Genomic DNA, 19,181 nt, shown 5'->3' with positions numbered 1-19,181 from the left:
ACCGTCTGGATTTTCCTCTCTTACTGCCAAAATGGGGGGCCTGCAGAAAACACTCCCACGCTCAAGTCAGAATTTATCTCTCAAAGTCTAGTCTAAATTAGAAAATCAAAGAGCTCACTTTCGTAATCAATTGTTATTTATAGGATTTCAATAAATATAATCCGTTAATTTACCTCTTAATGACGATCAATACCAACCTTAACTGCTCCACAGTAATCGGGAATGATCCGTTTCCATCGTTCCCTACGTACCCGGTCGGTCTAATTAACACTTCCATCGTCTTTGGACGATCGGTTTAACTTACTCGATAGTGACTCAAGCATGTCCGATCGGTCTAACCTACTCGATAGTAACACATTTTTTCTTCATCTAATATAGTAAAGGTGTGATTAATGCAATATAAAATTACATAAATTGCAACAATTGTTTTCAACTTGAATACTCCAAAATAATGTAATGATTTCACAATTAGAAAGAAATGTATTAGAGGTAATAGATGCGTAATATGGTAATATTTAGACCTGTCAATTTGGCCCTCCTTACATGGTTTGACCCTAACCCACGTGAGTTGGGGCCAAAAAAATCCACAGGGCCAAAAAGCCCCTCGTAGAAAAAGCCCACAGGGCCAAAATATCTTCAAAAGCCCTGTGGGTCAAGGCCAACCCATGGGCTTTTTTTATAGAAAAAATGTTCATTTTGAATACATGAAAAAATATAATTAACTCCTAATTTGTTACAAAAATAGTTACTATAGAAAATAAATTGAAATTTTTATAAGAAGAGAGTTCTAAAATGAAGAAGCAAAAGCAAAATGACAATATTTATTGAGTTAGATTCTCTAAGTATATAATTAAAGGATCATTTTATAAATTTGAAATTTAAATATTTAATTTCACTTTTTTTTAAGTTATAAGTAAGAAATTAACTTTTTATCTAAAATTATCCTAATTGAAATTTAAGAGAAGATTTTCTCTAATTGAAGCTCTTAATCTAAAAAAAAATAGGCTTCTTTATTTTCTTAAAAAGTTATTGAAAAAGAAATTAAATATAAATGATTTTCTTTTTCATTTTATACTCAACAAATCATGTTCATAACAAAAATAATAAATAAAAAGAAAAAACTCATATAAACCTTGTGCAGCCTGAAGTTGTATTCGCCCATAAAATTCAATCTCGTCGTACTACTCACTCAAAATGTTTACATTTTAAATGTCATAAACATAAATATAAACATAAACATAAACATACATTTATGTTATGTGTTCTAATTGAAAGTTAAAAATAAATTATTTAATGTGTTAGTTAAAGAATTGAAACAGTATAACATTTGTCATTCTTTAGTACTTTAGGTCTATTTAAAATTTTCATTTTTTTATAAATTTTTAAGAAATTAACTTTCTTTTTATAATATATCTTATGGTGATTTTGAGAAAAGATTATCAGAGAGAAAAAAACAAAATGAAACATAAGTTTAATTTACACATAAAATATTAATACAATTTTTGATCAAAAAAATTTAGATAATAAATTTTTGAATTATTTTTAATTTTAAATAATTAAAAGCAGATTGAGTGATATTTTAGAAGTCCAGCAAACAAAACAGTGATTCTTTTTAAGAACTGTAAAAGCAGTGCAAATATTAAATCAAATTAATATATTATTATCTCTCTTTGGGGTTATTTTGATATTACTAATTATATATAATTTTCTAATAATTGGTGTCTACAACATAAAACATAATTTTATTAAAATTGACAACAAAATAAAGCATTTTTATAATATTTCAGTAAAATAAATTTGTAATACTATTTAGTTGTATAAAATTAAGTGTGTGGTTTGCAATTGTTTTTAATTATTTAAAAAAGTGGTTATTTTGAATATTAAATATTCTATTATACTATAATTAATTAGTTTTATTTAATAATTTGAAATAAGAAATCAACTACATGAATATAAAATTTAGTACTTTTAATAGTTACTATTAAGAATGTTGAAGTTTAGTTTCCAAAAAAATTTTAGTGGGCTAAACCCACCTTAACCCTGACCCTAACCCCCTTGAGAGGGGGCTTTAAGGGTTGGGGCTTTTTTTTGGCCCCCATTTGAGGGGCTTCTTAAGAGGGGGCTTTTTCAAGAGTGGGTTAGGGCTAACCCCGGGGTCATGGGTCAAATTGACACCTCTAGTAATATTGGACAATATTAATTAATAATAACAAATGTTATACGTTATTCTTTGATTACGGTTAACATTAAGACCTTCTAAATAAAGAAGATAACAATAATCATTGATGATTATATTAATTATAATAATTGACAATATTAAAAGGTAATATCAGATTTGTAAAAATATATACAAATTAAGGAATTTTATTTTTAATTCTTTTTTGAAATTTATGGGTGAGAAAGTTAATGTTTGTCTATGAGTTGGTTGAGTCATGTATAAGTTAATGTTTTGATCAAATAAACAACAACTTGATCAGCTTATGGAATATAAGTTGTAATAATTTTGTTTTGCAAGTTGATCTTTTGGTATAATAAGCAGATAAGTTATTTTTAAGACTTTATATTCAAACTCTGTACTTGATCTTGAAACTACATTTTTCTTCTCTAAGGACAAAATGACAAATGTTTCACCAAGAAAGACATATTCACACTTATAACCCATTTGGCATCTGAAAACCTTGTTAAGTCTAAGTCAACCGGTGACTTAATGTGTAAAAAATGGTGAATGATATCTTAAAGAGGCCTAAGTATTTTTTTTATACATTGCTAGTGATTTATAGTAGGAGAGATCATGAATTAGGTGTACACTTTACTATTTTTCTCTTAAATAAATAACTCAGATTTTTATTTATTTTTTTGTATTTCTATTATTTTTGCACAGATAGTTTGTACGCTCTTTTAGAGTTAAAGGCTTTGAGAAAACATTTTATGAACAATTCTTTTATAATCATTCTTACTTATAAATCTTAATTCTCTTAGTAAGTGACTGGATCATCAGAAAATCTTTGTAAGTGAAATCTTTCTCCTTAGAACAACAAAAAGGTTCTTACAATAAAAATATAACAATCAAATTATTGTTAAGATCTTGTTAGTATCTAAAAATTTACGCTCAAAATTCAAGTAAAAATACATGTGTTTGTAATATACAATGGACCGTTTTTTTTCATGTTGGAGGACAAATATCACATTAACATATAATGGATAGTTTTTATTTTGTCTTACATGACAAATATCACGTTAACATATAATGCGATGAAGAATTAAAGGAAAAAAATATTAACAAGATTAAAAAAAACATAGGTTGTTTTATTTTACAATGTGAATATGCGATTGGTTGGTTAGAGTAGAGGTAACAAGGACAATTGAGAAGTACTTAATCTTTGCTTGATGGACCACTTATTTCTTATTCACTTCACAAAAGGAGAAGATTCTAACATTTTTAAATCTTTTTAAATATGGAATGTATGAACATGAGAAATTGCATTCTTTTGTTTAAAGCTTTACGCTACAACTTAAAGAAAACATTTTAGTTCTTTGAATTTCTTTTTTATCAACAACCACACAAAAGTTCATCATTAGCATATGCATAAAGAAACACACACAAAGATACAAATAAATTAATACAAAATCCATGTCCAAAATTCATCATCTCCACTTGTACCTACACTCTCGTCAACGTGTTCCTACTCTTATCATTAATAAAATAATTCATATTTCATGAGATTTTTCTTGTATATTTGTCATTAAATTTTGCAAGATTTTTTTTTCTACTATTTGTCTTAAGAACTTTTGTTGGTATATAATTCCTTTACAGATAATTATTTTTTATTACATTATAAATTTGCAAGTATTTCTTATAAAATTTTCTATAAAAAATGTTGTACAGAATATTTACAAAAGAAATTGATATCAATTTTGCAAATTATTATTCATAACAAAATTTATAAATATTTTTAAGAAAATTTTTGAAAATTAACAGAAAATGTGTTTTTTTAACAGTGTATTATCCAACTCTTTTGTGGATAATTACGAGATAATAGCACCAATATGAATTGGAAATATTGTTGAGGAGTTATTGTTCCATTCACAACAAAATCTTTGAACAAGTTGTATAAAGATATCAAATACTTGTAACTTTTTTAAGTATCAGGTTTTTCTACTTCCACAATCATCAGCACACTACCACACATTTTTGGTTCGATTAAAATGGAAAAGAAAGAAAGAAAAATCAAAAGTTGAATTGTTTATATTGAACAAAAGAGAGTGGAGTTTATAGTTTATTTATTGATGTAATATTTCAAGAATATTTTAATAAAAACTTAAAAATATAAATCAGGGTTAAAATAATTTTCAAATTAAAATAAACAATTATTATGAAATTTTAATAAATAAAACATGTTGTATTTATAAATAAAAATATATTAAATAAATTAATTTATGAAATATCAAAATTTAATTAATTACTCCGATATTTATTATTTTAATATTTTCAACTATTTGTTATATATTATAATATAAAACATAACTATCAATAAAGTATTATTTTACTTTAATTATTTATTTCTATAATATAAAAAAGTATATTGAGTTAATAGTGTGAGATTCTTCCACTAGCAGTTTTACTCATGCATTATAGTAATATTTAATTATTCTTTTATCCATCGACTAGTGTTGTAATTGATTGTCAGTACTCTTCTACTACATGTGTAAGTGTAAGTGTATACATGTGACACAATTTTAAATATCTATAAATTATTTAAATTTTTTAAAAAATTAAAAAAATAAAATTATAAAAAATATATATAATTAGAGATATTAATATATATAAAATGAATTTTAATTATTGAAATTAAAAATGTTATAAATAATATTGTGTAACTAATTTTTTTATTATAAGTAATTATTTAAATTTTAAAAAATAGTTGATAAAAAATAAATAATTTTTTTTTATAATAAGTAAATATTTGAAGTAAAAAAATATTTACTAAAATGATAAAATTAAAAAAAAATATTATGAATTATTATTTTTAAACAGTAGTAATTAAGAGCGTAAAACTAGAGATAATGGAATATAAAAAATCTATTTTTCTTATATAGACTTAAACAATAATTATGATATTATCTTAAGAAATAAAGTATAAGTTTAACTTAGTTTCATTAAATTAATTTATAAAATAAAATTTGTATTTATATATATTTTAAATTAATTTTATTTATAATTTATATAAAACTTTTAGCAAATACTAGAGAGAAATCAAATATAAATCACATATGTATATCATAAATTATAATTATTGTATGTCGAATGAATGCAAATTTGATGATATTAAAATCGTAACTCATGTATATAAATAAGATTGTTAAATAGGTTTAATGGTTTGTTTTTACGTAATTCTTCTATTTTTTTCTGATCTTAATTAATCTTGTCATTGAACTGGACAACATTAAATTTGGTGTATCCTGAAATGGTGACTCATGTGACAAAAAAATGCTCCCATTAGGTGAATGTATAAAGTAGAAATGAAAAAGAATTGAGATTTCATTAAATTCCTAAATCAATAAATAAATAAAAGAAAAAAAAAGAAACAGAATAAGCAAAAAGATTCAAGCTTAAATCTTGTTTCTCATCCCCTTCTTTAGTAGATCCGATATGGCCACCGCTAAGGCCGACAAGTTTCCAGTCAATCGCCACCCTTGCCACCGATCAGAACAAGACTGTCAACGACCTTACCCACGTTGGAAGCGCCGTCATTCTTTGAGGTAACTCAATTTCTCCATCATCTGCGACACATATGGAGAGCCACCGTGACACCATGGATCTCACGCTTGTGCCGTTGACGCCACCTTGATCATATGTTTTTTATTCTTCTTCAACTTCTTCTTTGTATACTTGATGGCTTGTTATAAAAGAAAAGTTCTGTGTGCAAACCTTGGTAATGGTAAATTTTATGGGTCTTAGATATTTTTTTTTATTTAATTAAACTTGCAGGTGAAAGATGATGAATTATGAAGTAGAGTTTTTTAGTCAATGAATTGAGTACAGATAATAATGACTTTCAGAAAATGGATAATGGTGAACTTATTTGAGTATTGGTCTAGGATAGGTTTGTGAAAGTTATGGAAAATGGATTCTGTTTTTTTTCCTTGTGATAGGGGTAGAAGGAAATGAAGTGAATGATGTTGGGTTCAAGGAAAAAATTGGGGATAATAAATATGAGAATCAGTTGTCTCGCGTTTCCCAAGCTTTTCCTCTATAAACTTGGGTGCTGATAGATTGCAGTGATAGATTGCAAATGAAAGATTGAGAGAGTAGTTTGATTGGAATTGGAATTTGCTTCCCCTTCCCTCAGTTCTCTTGTGCCCTTCTTAAAAGGAATGAAATAATCACTAAAAATGGTGTTTGTCGAGGAGGGCGTTCATTGCGCCATTGTCAATGGCGAGCACAGTGATGGTCTGGTGGTTTATCTCGTCGGCAAGGTAGGTAAGGGTGAGGTAGTGATATAAGGTGGAGAAGCTCGGTATGAATGGCCCTTCCACATCGTATTCAAAGAAAACATCCTATTCGAATTTAGGGATTTAATGAAATCCCAATTCTTTCTCATTTGTAAATTATAGGTAATGCAAGCTTTCTGTGCTGGTTAATATTTGCGCAATGACCATGCCACGAGACAAAAATTTTAACGTCGTCCAGTCCCATTAATGGTAAGGTTCCAATTGACTCAATTTTACAAGAACAGGAACCTAATTGAGATTAAAAAACTACGAGGGTCTATTTGAAACGATTCTACAAAAACAGAGACCTCGAAAATGATTAAACCTTAAAGATTAAAAGTTTATAAGATTAAAAAATTACAAGATTACAAACTTATAAACTTCTAAATTATAAAATTGTAAAATTGTAAGGTTGTAAGGTTGTAAGGTAATAAGGTTTTAAGGTAATAAGGTTTTAAGGTAATAAGGTTGTAAGGTAATAAGGTTGTAAGGTAATAAGGTTATACGGTAATAAGGTTATAAGGTTATAAGATTATAAAGATTATGAAATTATATGTTAAGAGGGAACTCTCCCCAGTTTAGTAAAAAATATTTTTTATTATGAACTATGTCAAATGTTCTTTCTTGTGTAATAACATTAATAAAATATACTTAGGATCATATAAGAAGATCTTAGAATGCACAATTTATGTATGGTAGAGTACAAGTTGGATAGAAGATTATATTTGCATAAATTTACTCATATTAATCGTTTAAGATATAACCATAATCAGTTAAAGCACATTATACACAAAATAAGGCTATATTGCATGTTTTAATCGATTAAGATAATAATCTAATCGATTAAAATAGAAAGATAGACCTAATTGATTAAATGCATTTGAATTTCATATCATATATATTTGTGTGATCTAACTTGTTTCAGGTAGAAAGTACTTTGCAATGTTTTGAAAAAACGTGAAACAAGAGCTTAGGAACACATCAAGAAGTTGTCCAGAATCATTCTTGGAGAAATCACTCAACCCTTTGAAGAATCTTCAAATTCTCCAAGGTTTCAAGAAAGAAAAAAGACTTGTGAGATATGCATATAGGTGGTGCATTCGGGTTACATCTTATTGTTTAGATTTTCTTAGTCACCTTAGCTGTGTAAGCAAGGCATAAGAGAGTGTGAGTTTGAACCTCTCTTGGCTATAGTTTTGAATATTGGAGTGTGTGTGAGGATACAATTAAGTGAATTCTTTGTATTCTTGACAATTGAAATATAGTGGATTCCCTCCAGCTAAGTTTGTTAGAGGAAATTGGATGTAGGCTCAACTTAAGAGTTGAACCAGTATAAAAATTGATGTGTGATCTTAATTTTGTTTTTGTATTTTATATTGTTGATCATAAACCTCTGTGAATTGATTCAAAGAACCAAAATTTTCAAATAATTTGAACAAGATGTTTTAAAACCCAATTCACCCCCTCTTAGATTGAGATATAGGGATACTACTTTAAACAATAGGCACTAGAGATAGTTAATCGAGACATTAATTGATTAAAAAGATCTTAGATGGCCAATATATCTCAAACCTTTTGTGAGTGGCTCCATAAACATATCACCTCTGTATGCTGAAGAGAATTATCCATTCTAAAAAATAAGAATGAAAATTTTCTTAGAATCAGTAAACAAAAGGGTGTAGGATGCTTGTTAGCTCTTTGGGAAGCATACCAAATTGTTTTAGTAATAAAACCATTGTAAGACCATGTGTTGTTTTCCCAAGAGACTCGTGTAATATTAAATAATCATATAATTAGTAATTCATCTAGACTAAAGAATAATTACGAACTTACAGTTATATTTAACTAAATAAAGATTTACAAAGAAGGGTGAACTTTAGTAATTTGAGGCACTTAGGAGTGGAGAAATGGTGGAAATGATATGGAATGGCAAAGCTAGGGGTAGATTTCACCGACTTCACTCTCTTGCACACACTGAATCATCTCATCTCCATCAAATACTAATGTCAGTCCCTTAAATGAGAGAACCTAGGTTTTCTTACTAAGCGTCAATCCCTTGATCTTTCAACAAGAGAACTTGCATTAGGACCTAGGGTTTTAGATATTTAATGGGTCATGTTCCATCACTTGACAAAAGTCTCCACTAGATCTTTTGTTTCAAGCCTAGGGTTCAGTAGATTTTTCATAAGACCTAATGAAACCGCAAATCGAGCTAGGAACATTCTCATTCTCGCAAGCAATAAGAGTAGAAACAAAAAATTAATATTTAGATGAAGATGCATATATATAATCAAAGCATTTATAAGATACAAGAAAGTTCAATAGATACATCTACTTCAAACAAGATAGGTTTGGTTCTCCATTTCCATGGAGAGTGTAACACCCCAAATTTTGGGATGCCACGGGTTTAGAATAACTTTTTAACACTTAAATTATGATATCATTCCAAGATACAGTTTAAATAAAACTTCCATTTATTATAACTGAAGTCTGAAAACTTCATAAATCAAATGCAACTATAAAATGTTCATAGAATTCCATTACAAAACTATTAACATTGAAATTAAAATCCCATAGTTCTCCTATGTATCTCGCTACTCAAATTTGCTTTAGCTACATCTGTAACAACATCTACTCACGTACAAGTACGATCATCGTAGGTGGAAACCACAACTACAAACATGCAAGGGTGAGCTAACAAAAACATATCATATAACATACACAAGTATTCAACATCAACTTAGAATAAGATTTCTGAATATCACATATCATCATACTCCTATACACCTCTTTACATGACAACACATCAAATTATTAACACGTCGCACTATCAGAATTCCAAGTCACCAACATATATCCACAAAATGATTTCGTCAAAGTAACCAATTCACACCTATACTTCCTCTGTCATTCACCAACTCATATCCCAATTTATTTGAAACCATTCACTGTATATTGAATCACCATCGGGTCACTCACATACAACATACGGTCGAGTGTCACCTCCCACCACTCTCTTAAAGAGCTTCAATGGGCCAGTACACTTTTCCACACCATTACATAATGACATCTCCCACCACTCTCTGGAAGGCTTCACCGGCAAGTACACCACTTCCCACCACTCTCTTAGAGCTTCTCCGGACAAGTATATGCTTTCCACACCCTCTTGGGTTTCACCGGACAAGTATACACCCCCACCCCTCTATTCTTAAAGAGCTTCACTGAGCAAGTACTAATGCTACTTCCACCACACTTCCAAGAGCTTCACCGGGCATCACAATATAAACCCAATTCTAAAACAATTAACAATATTAAACTCGCACAATCAAGCAACAAACCCTTGTGTAATAAACATTCTCAAAACAATAATAAAGCAATCATCAAACTAATGACTAATAAGAAAAAATACATACTATATATATACCCTTTTTTAATAACTAACACCAAATGCATTAAAATAAGAATAAATTCAATATTATTCACACCTAAGCGGATCCCTCATGAATCCATTACTAACCCCTTCTTTTTCATTTAAGTCTCTTCCTGCAAAATGGAAAAACTATCCTTGTGCCTTACCATTCACTTTTCCATGTTCACATGCCATACATATATACATCACATAAAAAAATTGATTTATTCTCATTTTATAACTTCTCGCGGGTCCACTCCATTTAAGATCATCAATCACAACATGCATTCTTTTCATACTAAGGCCCAAGTCCTTTCTTCAACTCATTTCCAAAAATTAAAACAAAACAAATACTAATTAATTTTTCATAAATACTTTTATCACCCAATTCTATACTATAATTAAGTATTTAATATTAAAAAATGTAAAAAATAAAAATAAAAGCTATTTTTATTTTATCCGGGTTTTATATAGAGCCTAAAAGCTTATAAAAGTGGATGATAGAAGAAGGAGACCCAAAGAGGGAGAAGAAGGAGACCCAAAGAGGGAGAAGAGGATGTTTCCACATGCTCCAAGTAGCCTCCATGAGCTCCAGAAGTAAAAATGTGCCTCCACATCGCGCCCCTAAGCTTCAACTGCGTTTTCACATCCAAAAACTACCTTTTTCTTCCACTCTCACCACTTTAAAACCCTCTCTAAAAAGTGCATTCTCACTGGACCACAAACACTTCTCATTGGGCTAGAGGTGATATGCTCGCTGGGCCACAAAATCCTCTTGTTAGGCTAGAGGTGCTCTATTAACTAGGCCGCAAGACTTTCTGGCTGGGCTAGAGTTACTCTACTTGTTGGGCTAGCAGTGCTTGTGGCTGAGCTAGGAACTTTTGGCAGCAACTCTCTATTCTTCTTTAATCTTCCAATTTCCAACAAAATAAACCAAAAATAGATAATTAAATCTATTTATGAAGACTAAATACAAATTTTACACATTTTCATGAATTCAACACAAAACACATTATGTAAGGACAAATAAAGGGTTCTAGTAAGTGTGAATAATAGTTAATTAATACTTACTAACTTTCCCAAACTTAAACTTTTTCATGTACTCATGAAAAACAAAAGTTAAACTTAGCCTAGACAAAATATCTCAACTACAATGGTTTAGTGACTCAAGCAAACAACTTCAATCAAAGCAAATAAATCAATCATGCTTGCTCATCATGGAAAGACCAATCAAGAGATAGTGAGGCTTTAGCAAATCAAGCTTCAACTATGGTGCCCATAGGAGAAAGATTACAACACTATGGTGCCCATAGTGCAAAAACGAGGATTTTAACGCGGCTAATATGCTTTGGTTTTTTGGAATGCGGTGACCTTTTTTGTAATTTCAATAAACGTATAGGCCTCGGTTCAAGGGAAACCGAGGCAGAAAATCGTCTATTATTTTGGTTGCTTCATAACCGAGGCATAAAACCAAGTAAATTCCAATTTTTTAAAATTTTTCGAACATTTAGAAATCGGTTAAGCAGAAAACCGAGTCAATATCCCTTGATATTACCCTAGCGCACTATTCTTCTTCTTCTCGCGCAAAAGCGTTTTCCTCTCCCATCTCCCATGTGCCTTCTTCTCGTGTCGTCTGCTCCGAGTGCGGCCTCATCCCCGATTACTCCACCAGCGACATTGTCTACTCTGAGCGCGGCCTCATCCTCAAGTCCCACTCCATCGACGAGAACTTCGAGTGGCGTACCTTCGCCAACAAGTCTGGCGACAACGACCCCAACCGTGTCGGTGGTCCCTTTAACCCTCTTCTCACGGATGGCGACTTGTCTACTGTCATCGCCAAGCCCAACGGCTACGGCGACGAGTTCTTCTCGTCCTCCCTTAAATGCTGGCAGAATCGTGGTTCCAACCCCGACCGCTCTCTCATCCATGCTTTCACGACCTTCTGAAATTGATTTTTAGGGTTGTTTATTTGCAGGTTTGTTTTGTTCTTGTGTCTTTACCCTTCAAAATCGCTCCTTTAACAAAGTTTGAGCGATGGATTGTTGGGATTGGGTTCTTGTTGGCATCTCAGAGTTGGATTGGGTTCCTTTAACAAAGGTACTTTTTTCTGTGTTATTTTTGGGGCCATAAAAAAAAGGTAAATTTTTTGGTCACATTTAGCGTTATTCTTAATCTCATTTTTCTGTTTCGTTTGATGCTTCAGCTGGCCGCTCATTTCTTGGTGGCTTCTGTCAAGGTTTGTGCTTTGGTAGATACCTCTTCTTTGCTCCTTAATTTTTATTACACATGTAAATTTCGAAACATTTTTTGGTCTGTTAAAATTTTATGACAGTGTTTTTCTTATAAATTATTTTAACATCGTAGGGATTGTATATATTGGTTTTGGAATTTGAAGTGGTGAGTGGTGAAATTGGATTCAAAAAGCGAGGCTGTAAAGACGCCAAAGAGGGAATTGGAAGCAGAAGGGGTTCTGAATTCAAAGATGAAGGGTTTTGCATAGCTCCCCTTGAAGGAGTGATGGTGGATGCTTGGTGGGGTTTGGTGGAAAGAGAAGAACCCTTGAAGTATAACTAGGAAGGCTATGTTGAACTTGTGTAAATGATTCAAAGGCATGGCTTGAAGCTTCAGGATGTCATGTCTTTCCATCAATGTGGTAGAAATGTCGGAGACTCTTGCAGGTATATCACACTGCTCATTTTAACTTATTTCAATGTGTGTGTATTGCTCCTGTGTTTAGATTTGTTGATAACAGAGATTTGGGTAATAAATTGTTGTGAGATTGATTTTTGTGCAAGAGAGTTCGTGAAATTTGTTGTATACAACATAAAAGTTATTAACATTGTTTTGTACTTCTAATATGAAAAGGCAAATAAAAAACGGACCGATTTTGATTTTGATTCTAATTTTGTAGCATTCCTCTGCCTCCGTGGGTACTGGAAGAAATAAGCAAGAACCATGAATTGGTTTACACATACTGATAAGAAAACCCTAAAGTTTGTGCAAATAAAAAATGTCCAGTTGCAAACATAAAACAATGGCAATGAAAAAGGTAAAACCAGGACACTCAATCTTGGATTTTCATGATATCTTCTTTTGGGAGTCAAAGAGAAAGGCACATAGATGTAGGTAAAGGACGCCACCGCTAGGCGAGCCTAAATCATAGTCCAATACAAGAACGTGAACGGGACCACCTGATGCATATATTAATAAAGACTAATATCTCGCTTTATTCTTTTGTAAAATATTAAAAAAAACCCTTTTACTGCCTCGGTTCAACTCCAAACCGAGGGATAAGACCCTCCCTCTCTTGTCCTGGTTCACAACCAAAGAAAAAAGTGGTAGAATTTTTATCTCGTCTGTATATACCTCAGTTGCGGAGCCGCTGCGGATAAAAGAAAATAATCATTGTCGTTTCCTTTTACTGTACTAGTGCAAGATAAATGCAAAAGCTTAATGTGGGATCAACAGACATGATAAAATGTTTTTTTTTAATGCATGAAATCTTTTTTCACCTTTAACTCAAGCTCATTAGTGTATAAAGATGTGTGTCTTTTACCATCACTGTCACACAAATCAACTTTGCCCTTCGTTTCAACCAAAATAAACACACTCACATGCAAGCTAGCATCACAAGGACTTTCAAGACTTGTATTGTGACTAGGCTAAGAATGAAATTTGTTTTTCTAGATATAAAGTACCTTAAGCTAGGAGAGTAGACAAATCAAAACATAATAACAAAAATCTCTTTTTTGCTTTAGTTCAAATGTAACTAATTCTCAACTCATTTTCCAACTTTCATTCACTGAACTCTTTTTCTTTTATCTTGTTCTTCTTTTCCAACCTTGGAGATTCTTGAAATTTCTTCAAGGAGGATGTTTGCTTTCTCCAAGAATATTTTTGGACAACTTTTTTGGTGTGTTTTTGTTCTCAAACTTCGTGTGCCAAATGAATGCAATTATTTCGTAAAGAAACAAGTTAGATTACTCATATATAAAAGATATGACATTCTGATGCTTTTTAATCGATTAGGTAAAAGCCTTAATCGAGTAGACTTATATTTTTGTTTTAATTGATTAGATTATTATCTTAATTGATTAAAAGATACAATATAACCATCTTTTACTTCGGATATGTTCTGATATGTTTTAATTGATCAATATGACGAGATTCATGCAAATATGATCTAGTGTGCAATTTATACTTTTCTATACATAAAATTTGCATCTAACATTCTTCGTATATGATTTTAAAATACTCTTTACCAAACTTAGGAAAGCCCCTTTCAACATCAAATTATCCAAGTTATCAAATTATCAAATTATAAAAATTACAAAAATATAAAATTATAAAGTTATAAACTTATAAGATTACAAGAGTATAAGATTATAAGAGTATAAAATTATAAAACTATAAAATATAAAACTATAAAATTATAAAACTATAATTATGAAACTATAAAACTATGAAACTATGAAATTATAAAACTATAAAATTATAAAACTATAAAATTATAAAATTATAAAACTATAAAATTATAAAATTATAAAATTGCAAAACTATAAAACAATAATACTATAAAACTATAAAATTATCAAATTTACAAATTATTAAATTTTCAAAATTTCAAATTATCAATTTATAAAATTATAAAACTATATATTTAATGGTTTAAAATAAACAAAAATATATTAAAGATTAAGTGGGTTAGTGACCTAATTAGTCAGTACCACTTTAAAGTATCATCCCTTTCCAAAAACATGTAAATACCATGAAATCTGACATTCAACACACTTTTAATTATACATCACTCAATAAGCCCTCATGACTAAACCATGAGACGGAATTCAAACACATGCATTTACAAGATATATAGTTTCTACTCACATACACTAACATGGTGAGATTGTTGTTACAGAAAGGAATCCAATAAAGTGATAGACTAAGCCAGGTGACATATGCATAGTCTTATACCTGTGATACCATTTTGTAGATCTAAAACCATGACCCTTTTTGGTTCAGAATATGATCAATTATCATAGGTTTTGCAAAATAAGTGGCGCACCGTGTTTCGGTTGCAAAGTAAGCATAACTGCAGGAGCATGCACATAAACAGGAGAAAGCTCGAATGAGAAATTCTGCAGAAACAATGACAACACAACCTTGGCTTCCAACAAGGCAAAGTTTTGGCCAATGCAAATTCTAGGACCCCATCCAAATGGGAAAAATACAACTTGGCCTTTTGTTGCCTTTACAACCCCTTCAGAGAATCTTTCTGGTTTGAACTCCATTGCATCATTAGCCCATATATCAACATCCTGGTGAAGTAAAAAAATTGGCAAGCTAACATTTACTCCTGCAGGTAGTGAGAGGTTTCCAAGTTTCATATCCTTCTGGAGTCTGCGATTGTAGAAAACAAGGGGAGGGAATAACCTCAGAACTTCATACAGAATCATGGTCATCTACGGAAGAAACATTTTGGCACATGTTAGCATGAAATTCATTTTTAATAAAGATAATAAATGAAATCATGTGATACATACAGTTTTGAGCTGACTTAACCCATCAATGTTTGGATTTTGTTTTCCAAAAACATGAAGAACTTCCTCCCTTGCTCGATTTTGCCATTCAGGATACCTACTCAACATGATCAATGTCCAAACCAGCAAAGATGAAGTCGTTTCTTGCCCTGCTAGGTAGAATAACTTGCACTCACCAATTACTTCTTCAATAGTCATTCCAACACTCTTACTGTTTCCATTTCCCTGGATTTCCATTTGATTTGATTCTAAAAGCATGCCTAATAAATCTTTATTGTTGGATTCACCCTTCTTCATGGCTTTCTCTCGTTTTTTTATGATATTCCCAATTGAATTTTTCATTTCTTTATCAACTGCTCTCGTCTTCATTTTGGTAGGTGTCGGTAAATGCCTAGAAACATGTTGAATTAATAAAGGTCAATTTCCTAGAAGTAACATTATTGGTTCTTGTATAAGTCAGGTATGCCTCATTTCTTTAATTTCAAAGATTTTTTGAAACATATATCAAATATTCCTTAGATCAAAATCTGTATGTAATTCATAATTATTTGTCATCATCACTATAGCAGTGATTTGGTGTATGGAGAGCTTAATCTCTGTCTACAGTGTCTAGCTTTTAGGGTGATTCTCTAAGGTTCGAAGAACTTCATGGTGAGTTGAGTTTCAATAAAACTAAAACATGCATAATTTAGTAATCACATTTTACAACGAATCAATGTGGTATTACCGCAATATTAGTGTGTTAGAGTACTTTGCAGTCATGACAAGGTACCCCTGAATTCTGAGAAGCTGAAATATCTTTTTTCCTTCTGCATAGCTGCTTCCGAAAGCCGTTCTAGAAATTACATCACGAGTCAAATTCTGAATGAAAGGCGAAACATCAATCTCACATTTTCCATCTGATGACAACATTCCTTCCACTCGCTAATCACATCATGGCAACTTTGGGAAAATGCTGGTACCATGTTCTGCAAATATTTTAAAAGAGAACAATATTTTATCTCAAAAGTCTTCATATCCAAACAACAAGGATACTGGTTAAATTCATTATAAAAGTATACATACTTTTTGTACATCTCGATTAATAATTAGGTAATGCTGTGAAAAGATTGTTTATTTATAAATTAAAGTAATAAACTTACTTTCAAATTTTCCAAGTGGAATGCAGGGTTGATAATCTTTCTATGTTGAGCCCACTTATCACCCTCGGAATTTATCAGACCACTGAACAAGAACTTGGCAATGCCAGTTATCTTTTGTTTCTGGAAATCATGAATGTTATTGAAGACTTCTTTGATTTGATTTGGATCAGTGATGATGACCTTTGGTGTTGTGCCTTCCCAAAAAAACGAATTCTTGCCTGCACATAATTCACTTATCAGCAATTGCTAAAACGGCTTTGCTTTAACAACTTAAGATCCAAAAATTTTATTTTAGGAGAATAATGGTATAACTAATAAATTTAAAGGAGGAATATCTGTGGTTTTGTTTTAGAAATTTTAAAAACTAAAATAAAAAAAATGTTGTAGCAAGAACATTGAATGATGCAGGAAGAATCACCGAAAAACATCAGTTTCATGCCCAAACTCTGTAGACCTAACATTTATGTATAGGTACAAATTTTGAGGAGGTAGGAAAAGTAAACCGTATTTGGCAACAGTGTTGTAAGGCCCCAAGACAAGCGAGGAGCAACATCGTCGGAGACAATAAAAGATTGCGATTGAGGGTTGTTTTGTGGAGCAGGGTTTTGGTTGGAGGTGAAAAGTGAAAGGGAGTATGGGTCACCACGAAGACCTTGTGCTCTCAGAAGTTTCTCGAACCTCTTAGGCCTAACCCACAGCGTGTACACCATCTTCACCGCCCATAACGGAATCACACCAACGATCACGCTCACCAGACACACTATTGCTGTTGAGGAAGTAAATGAAAATAGCTCCATTATTGGGACGAAGTCAGATGGGCTATGGTACAGGGTAATCATAAACGTAGACACTTACACTACTATCTGATATGCATTTATCCTACAAATTGTCTTGTCTTTTAAGTTACTCGTTTCTCTCAGTTTATTATAAAAAATACTGCCTCGTGATTTTCATGGTTGTGTTTTACCAAGATCACTTTCTTATGATTATGTCCATACACACACAGAGTGTTTCATCCTACGCCACAAATATCTCATTACATTTTCAAAAATTATATTTTTAACCTTTTAATAATCTGATTATGCATCTTTACCTTTTCCAAAACTATTATTTTTAAATTTAATAAATAATTTTTCATTTTTTTCTCTTTCTTATTAAAAACAATCTTCACCACTTTAATAATAATTTAATTTAATTTAAAATTTAAAATTTAAATACTATTAATTTAATTTTATATTTTAATAATTATTAAAATATGATTTATATTATAATAATAATTACATTAAAAATAGAAAATAAAATAATAAAAATAATAATAATAATAATAATAAATAATAATAATAATAAATTTGATTTAATATATTCAAATATATAAAATTATATTAAAATAAATTAAATAATTATTAAATTTTAAATAAAAACCAAAATTTGAAAACTTGTTTAAAATCCGTAACATAAGTTAACACTTTTTCTTTTTATTTAAAATTTAATAAATATTGAATTTATAATACTATTTATTATATTTATATTTTAATAATTATTAAAATATGATTTATATTTTTATAATAGTTTTATTAAAAAAATTAAAATAATAATAATTAAAATAAGAATAATAATAATGAAAATAAAAATAATATTTAAAATCACATTAAATACATTTAAATATATTAAATAAATTAAAATATTAAATTAAAATTAATAATTATTAAAGTTTAAACAAAAACCAAATTTTAAAAAATTTGTTGATCGGATATAGACATCCACTAAGTTATCCTACGGATATCCATATCCGATGGATAATTGTTTTAAAATTTTAATTTTTATTTAAATTTTAATAATCATTTAATTTAATTTAATATTTTAATATAATTAAATAGTATTTGAATTTTAAATTTAATTATTATTAAGTTGGTACATAGTGTTTTTAATAAGAAAAAGAAAAAACAATGAAAAGACATTTATTAAAGTTAAAAATTAAATTTTTGAAAAAGTTGGAGGTGCAATATAAGGATAACGATGAGATGTTAGAAGGTTAAAAATGGAATTTTTGGAGGTGCAGAATAAGATGTTGGAAGTGTACGATGAAACATTCCTACATGTATAAACTTTAGCCAAAAGCTAACTCTAATCCATGTCGGAACAATTGGTATCATTATAGAGTCGCGCAGCGGAATAAAATACGAAAGCGGAAAGCGTGTTCGATCAAACTTGTTTTAAGATGGTCAGTTTTAGAAAATAATTTTCTTAGAGAAAATTTATCAAACAGTTGATATGCGCAAAATGTAAAGAGTATAGAGAGCAAGACAATTCAACACAATTTTTATCCTGGTTCGATTCAAAAGAATCTATGTACAGTTGTTAATCACTATGAGAAGGGATTAACGTTTTCACTAAAAAATAAATTCACATATTTACAATATGGTAAATGAACAGTAAGATAAAACCTTCCTTCGACGAACGAATGAGAAGTATGCTTCCTTCGACCAACGAACCGGAAACAATCAATCTGCACTCTCCTTCGACCAACGAACCGGAACAGTGCTGAAACAGTCTTCCTTCGACCAACGAACTGGAAGAGCAGCAGCTTTACCAACTCGAAGA

The 19,181-nt window shown here is 30.3% G+C and overlaps 1 protein-coding gene and 1 pseudogene across 1 annotated transcript; both read right to left on the bottom strand.

The window, feature by feature from the left end:
• Positions 1-14,647: 14,647 nt before the first annotated feature.
• Positions 14,648-16,722, bottom strand: LOC148197116 (11-oxo-beta-amyrin 30-oxidase-like). The gene is made up of 4 exons (XM_088092948.1): positions 16,581-16,722; positions 16,166-16,406; positions 15,442-15,829; positions 14,648-15,360 (listed from the first exon to the last, which is right to left on the bottom strand). The coding sequence occupies exons 2-4, from the start codon at positions 16,348-16,350 to the stop codon at positions 14,935-14,937; spliced, it is 999 nt and encodes a 332-aa protein (XP_087949074.1). The 5' UTR covers positions 16,351-16,406; positions 16,581-16,722; the 3' UTR covers positions 14,648-14,934.
• LOC148197115 (11-oxo-beta-amyrin 30-oxidase pseudogene) lies at positions 16,563-17,377 on the bottom strand (annotated as a pseudogene).
• Between the last annotated feature and the right edge of the window lie 1,804 nt (positions 17,378-19,181).

This window comes from Vigna umbellata, chromosome 6, assembly GCF_029865625.1.
Source record: "Vigna umbellata cultivar VRB3 chromosome 6, Vumbellata_1.0, whole genome shotgun sequence".
In the NCBI taxonomy this organism is placed as follows: domain Eukaryota; kingdom Viridiplantae; phylum Streptophyta; class Magnoliopsida; order Fabales; family Fabaceae; genus Vigna; species Vigna umbellata.
This window is presented reverse-complemented; position numbering and strand designations above follow the sequence as displayed.

Coding starts and splice junctions, on each gene's coding strand:
- LOC148197116 (XM_088092948.1), bottom strand. CDS start 16,350: ATGTTGTCATCAGATGGAAAATGTGAGATTGATGTTTCGCCTTTCATT. Junction 15,830..16,165: donor TCTAACACACTAATATTGCG/GTAATACCACAT, acceptor ACATGTTTCTAG/GCATTTACCGACACCTACCA. Junction 15,361..15,441: donor GGTTAAGTCAGCTCAAAACT/GTATGTATCACA, acceptor TTTCTTCCGTAG/ATGACCATGATTCTGTATGA.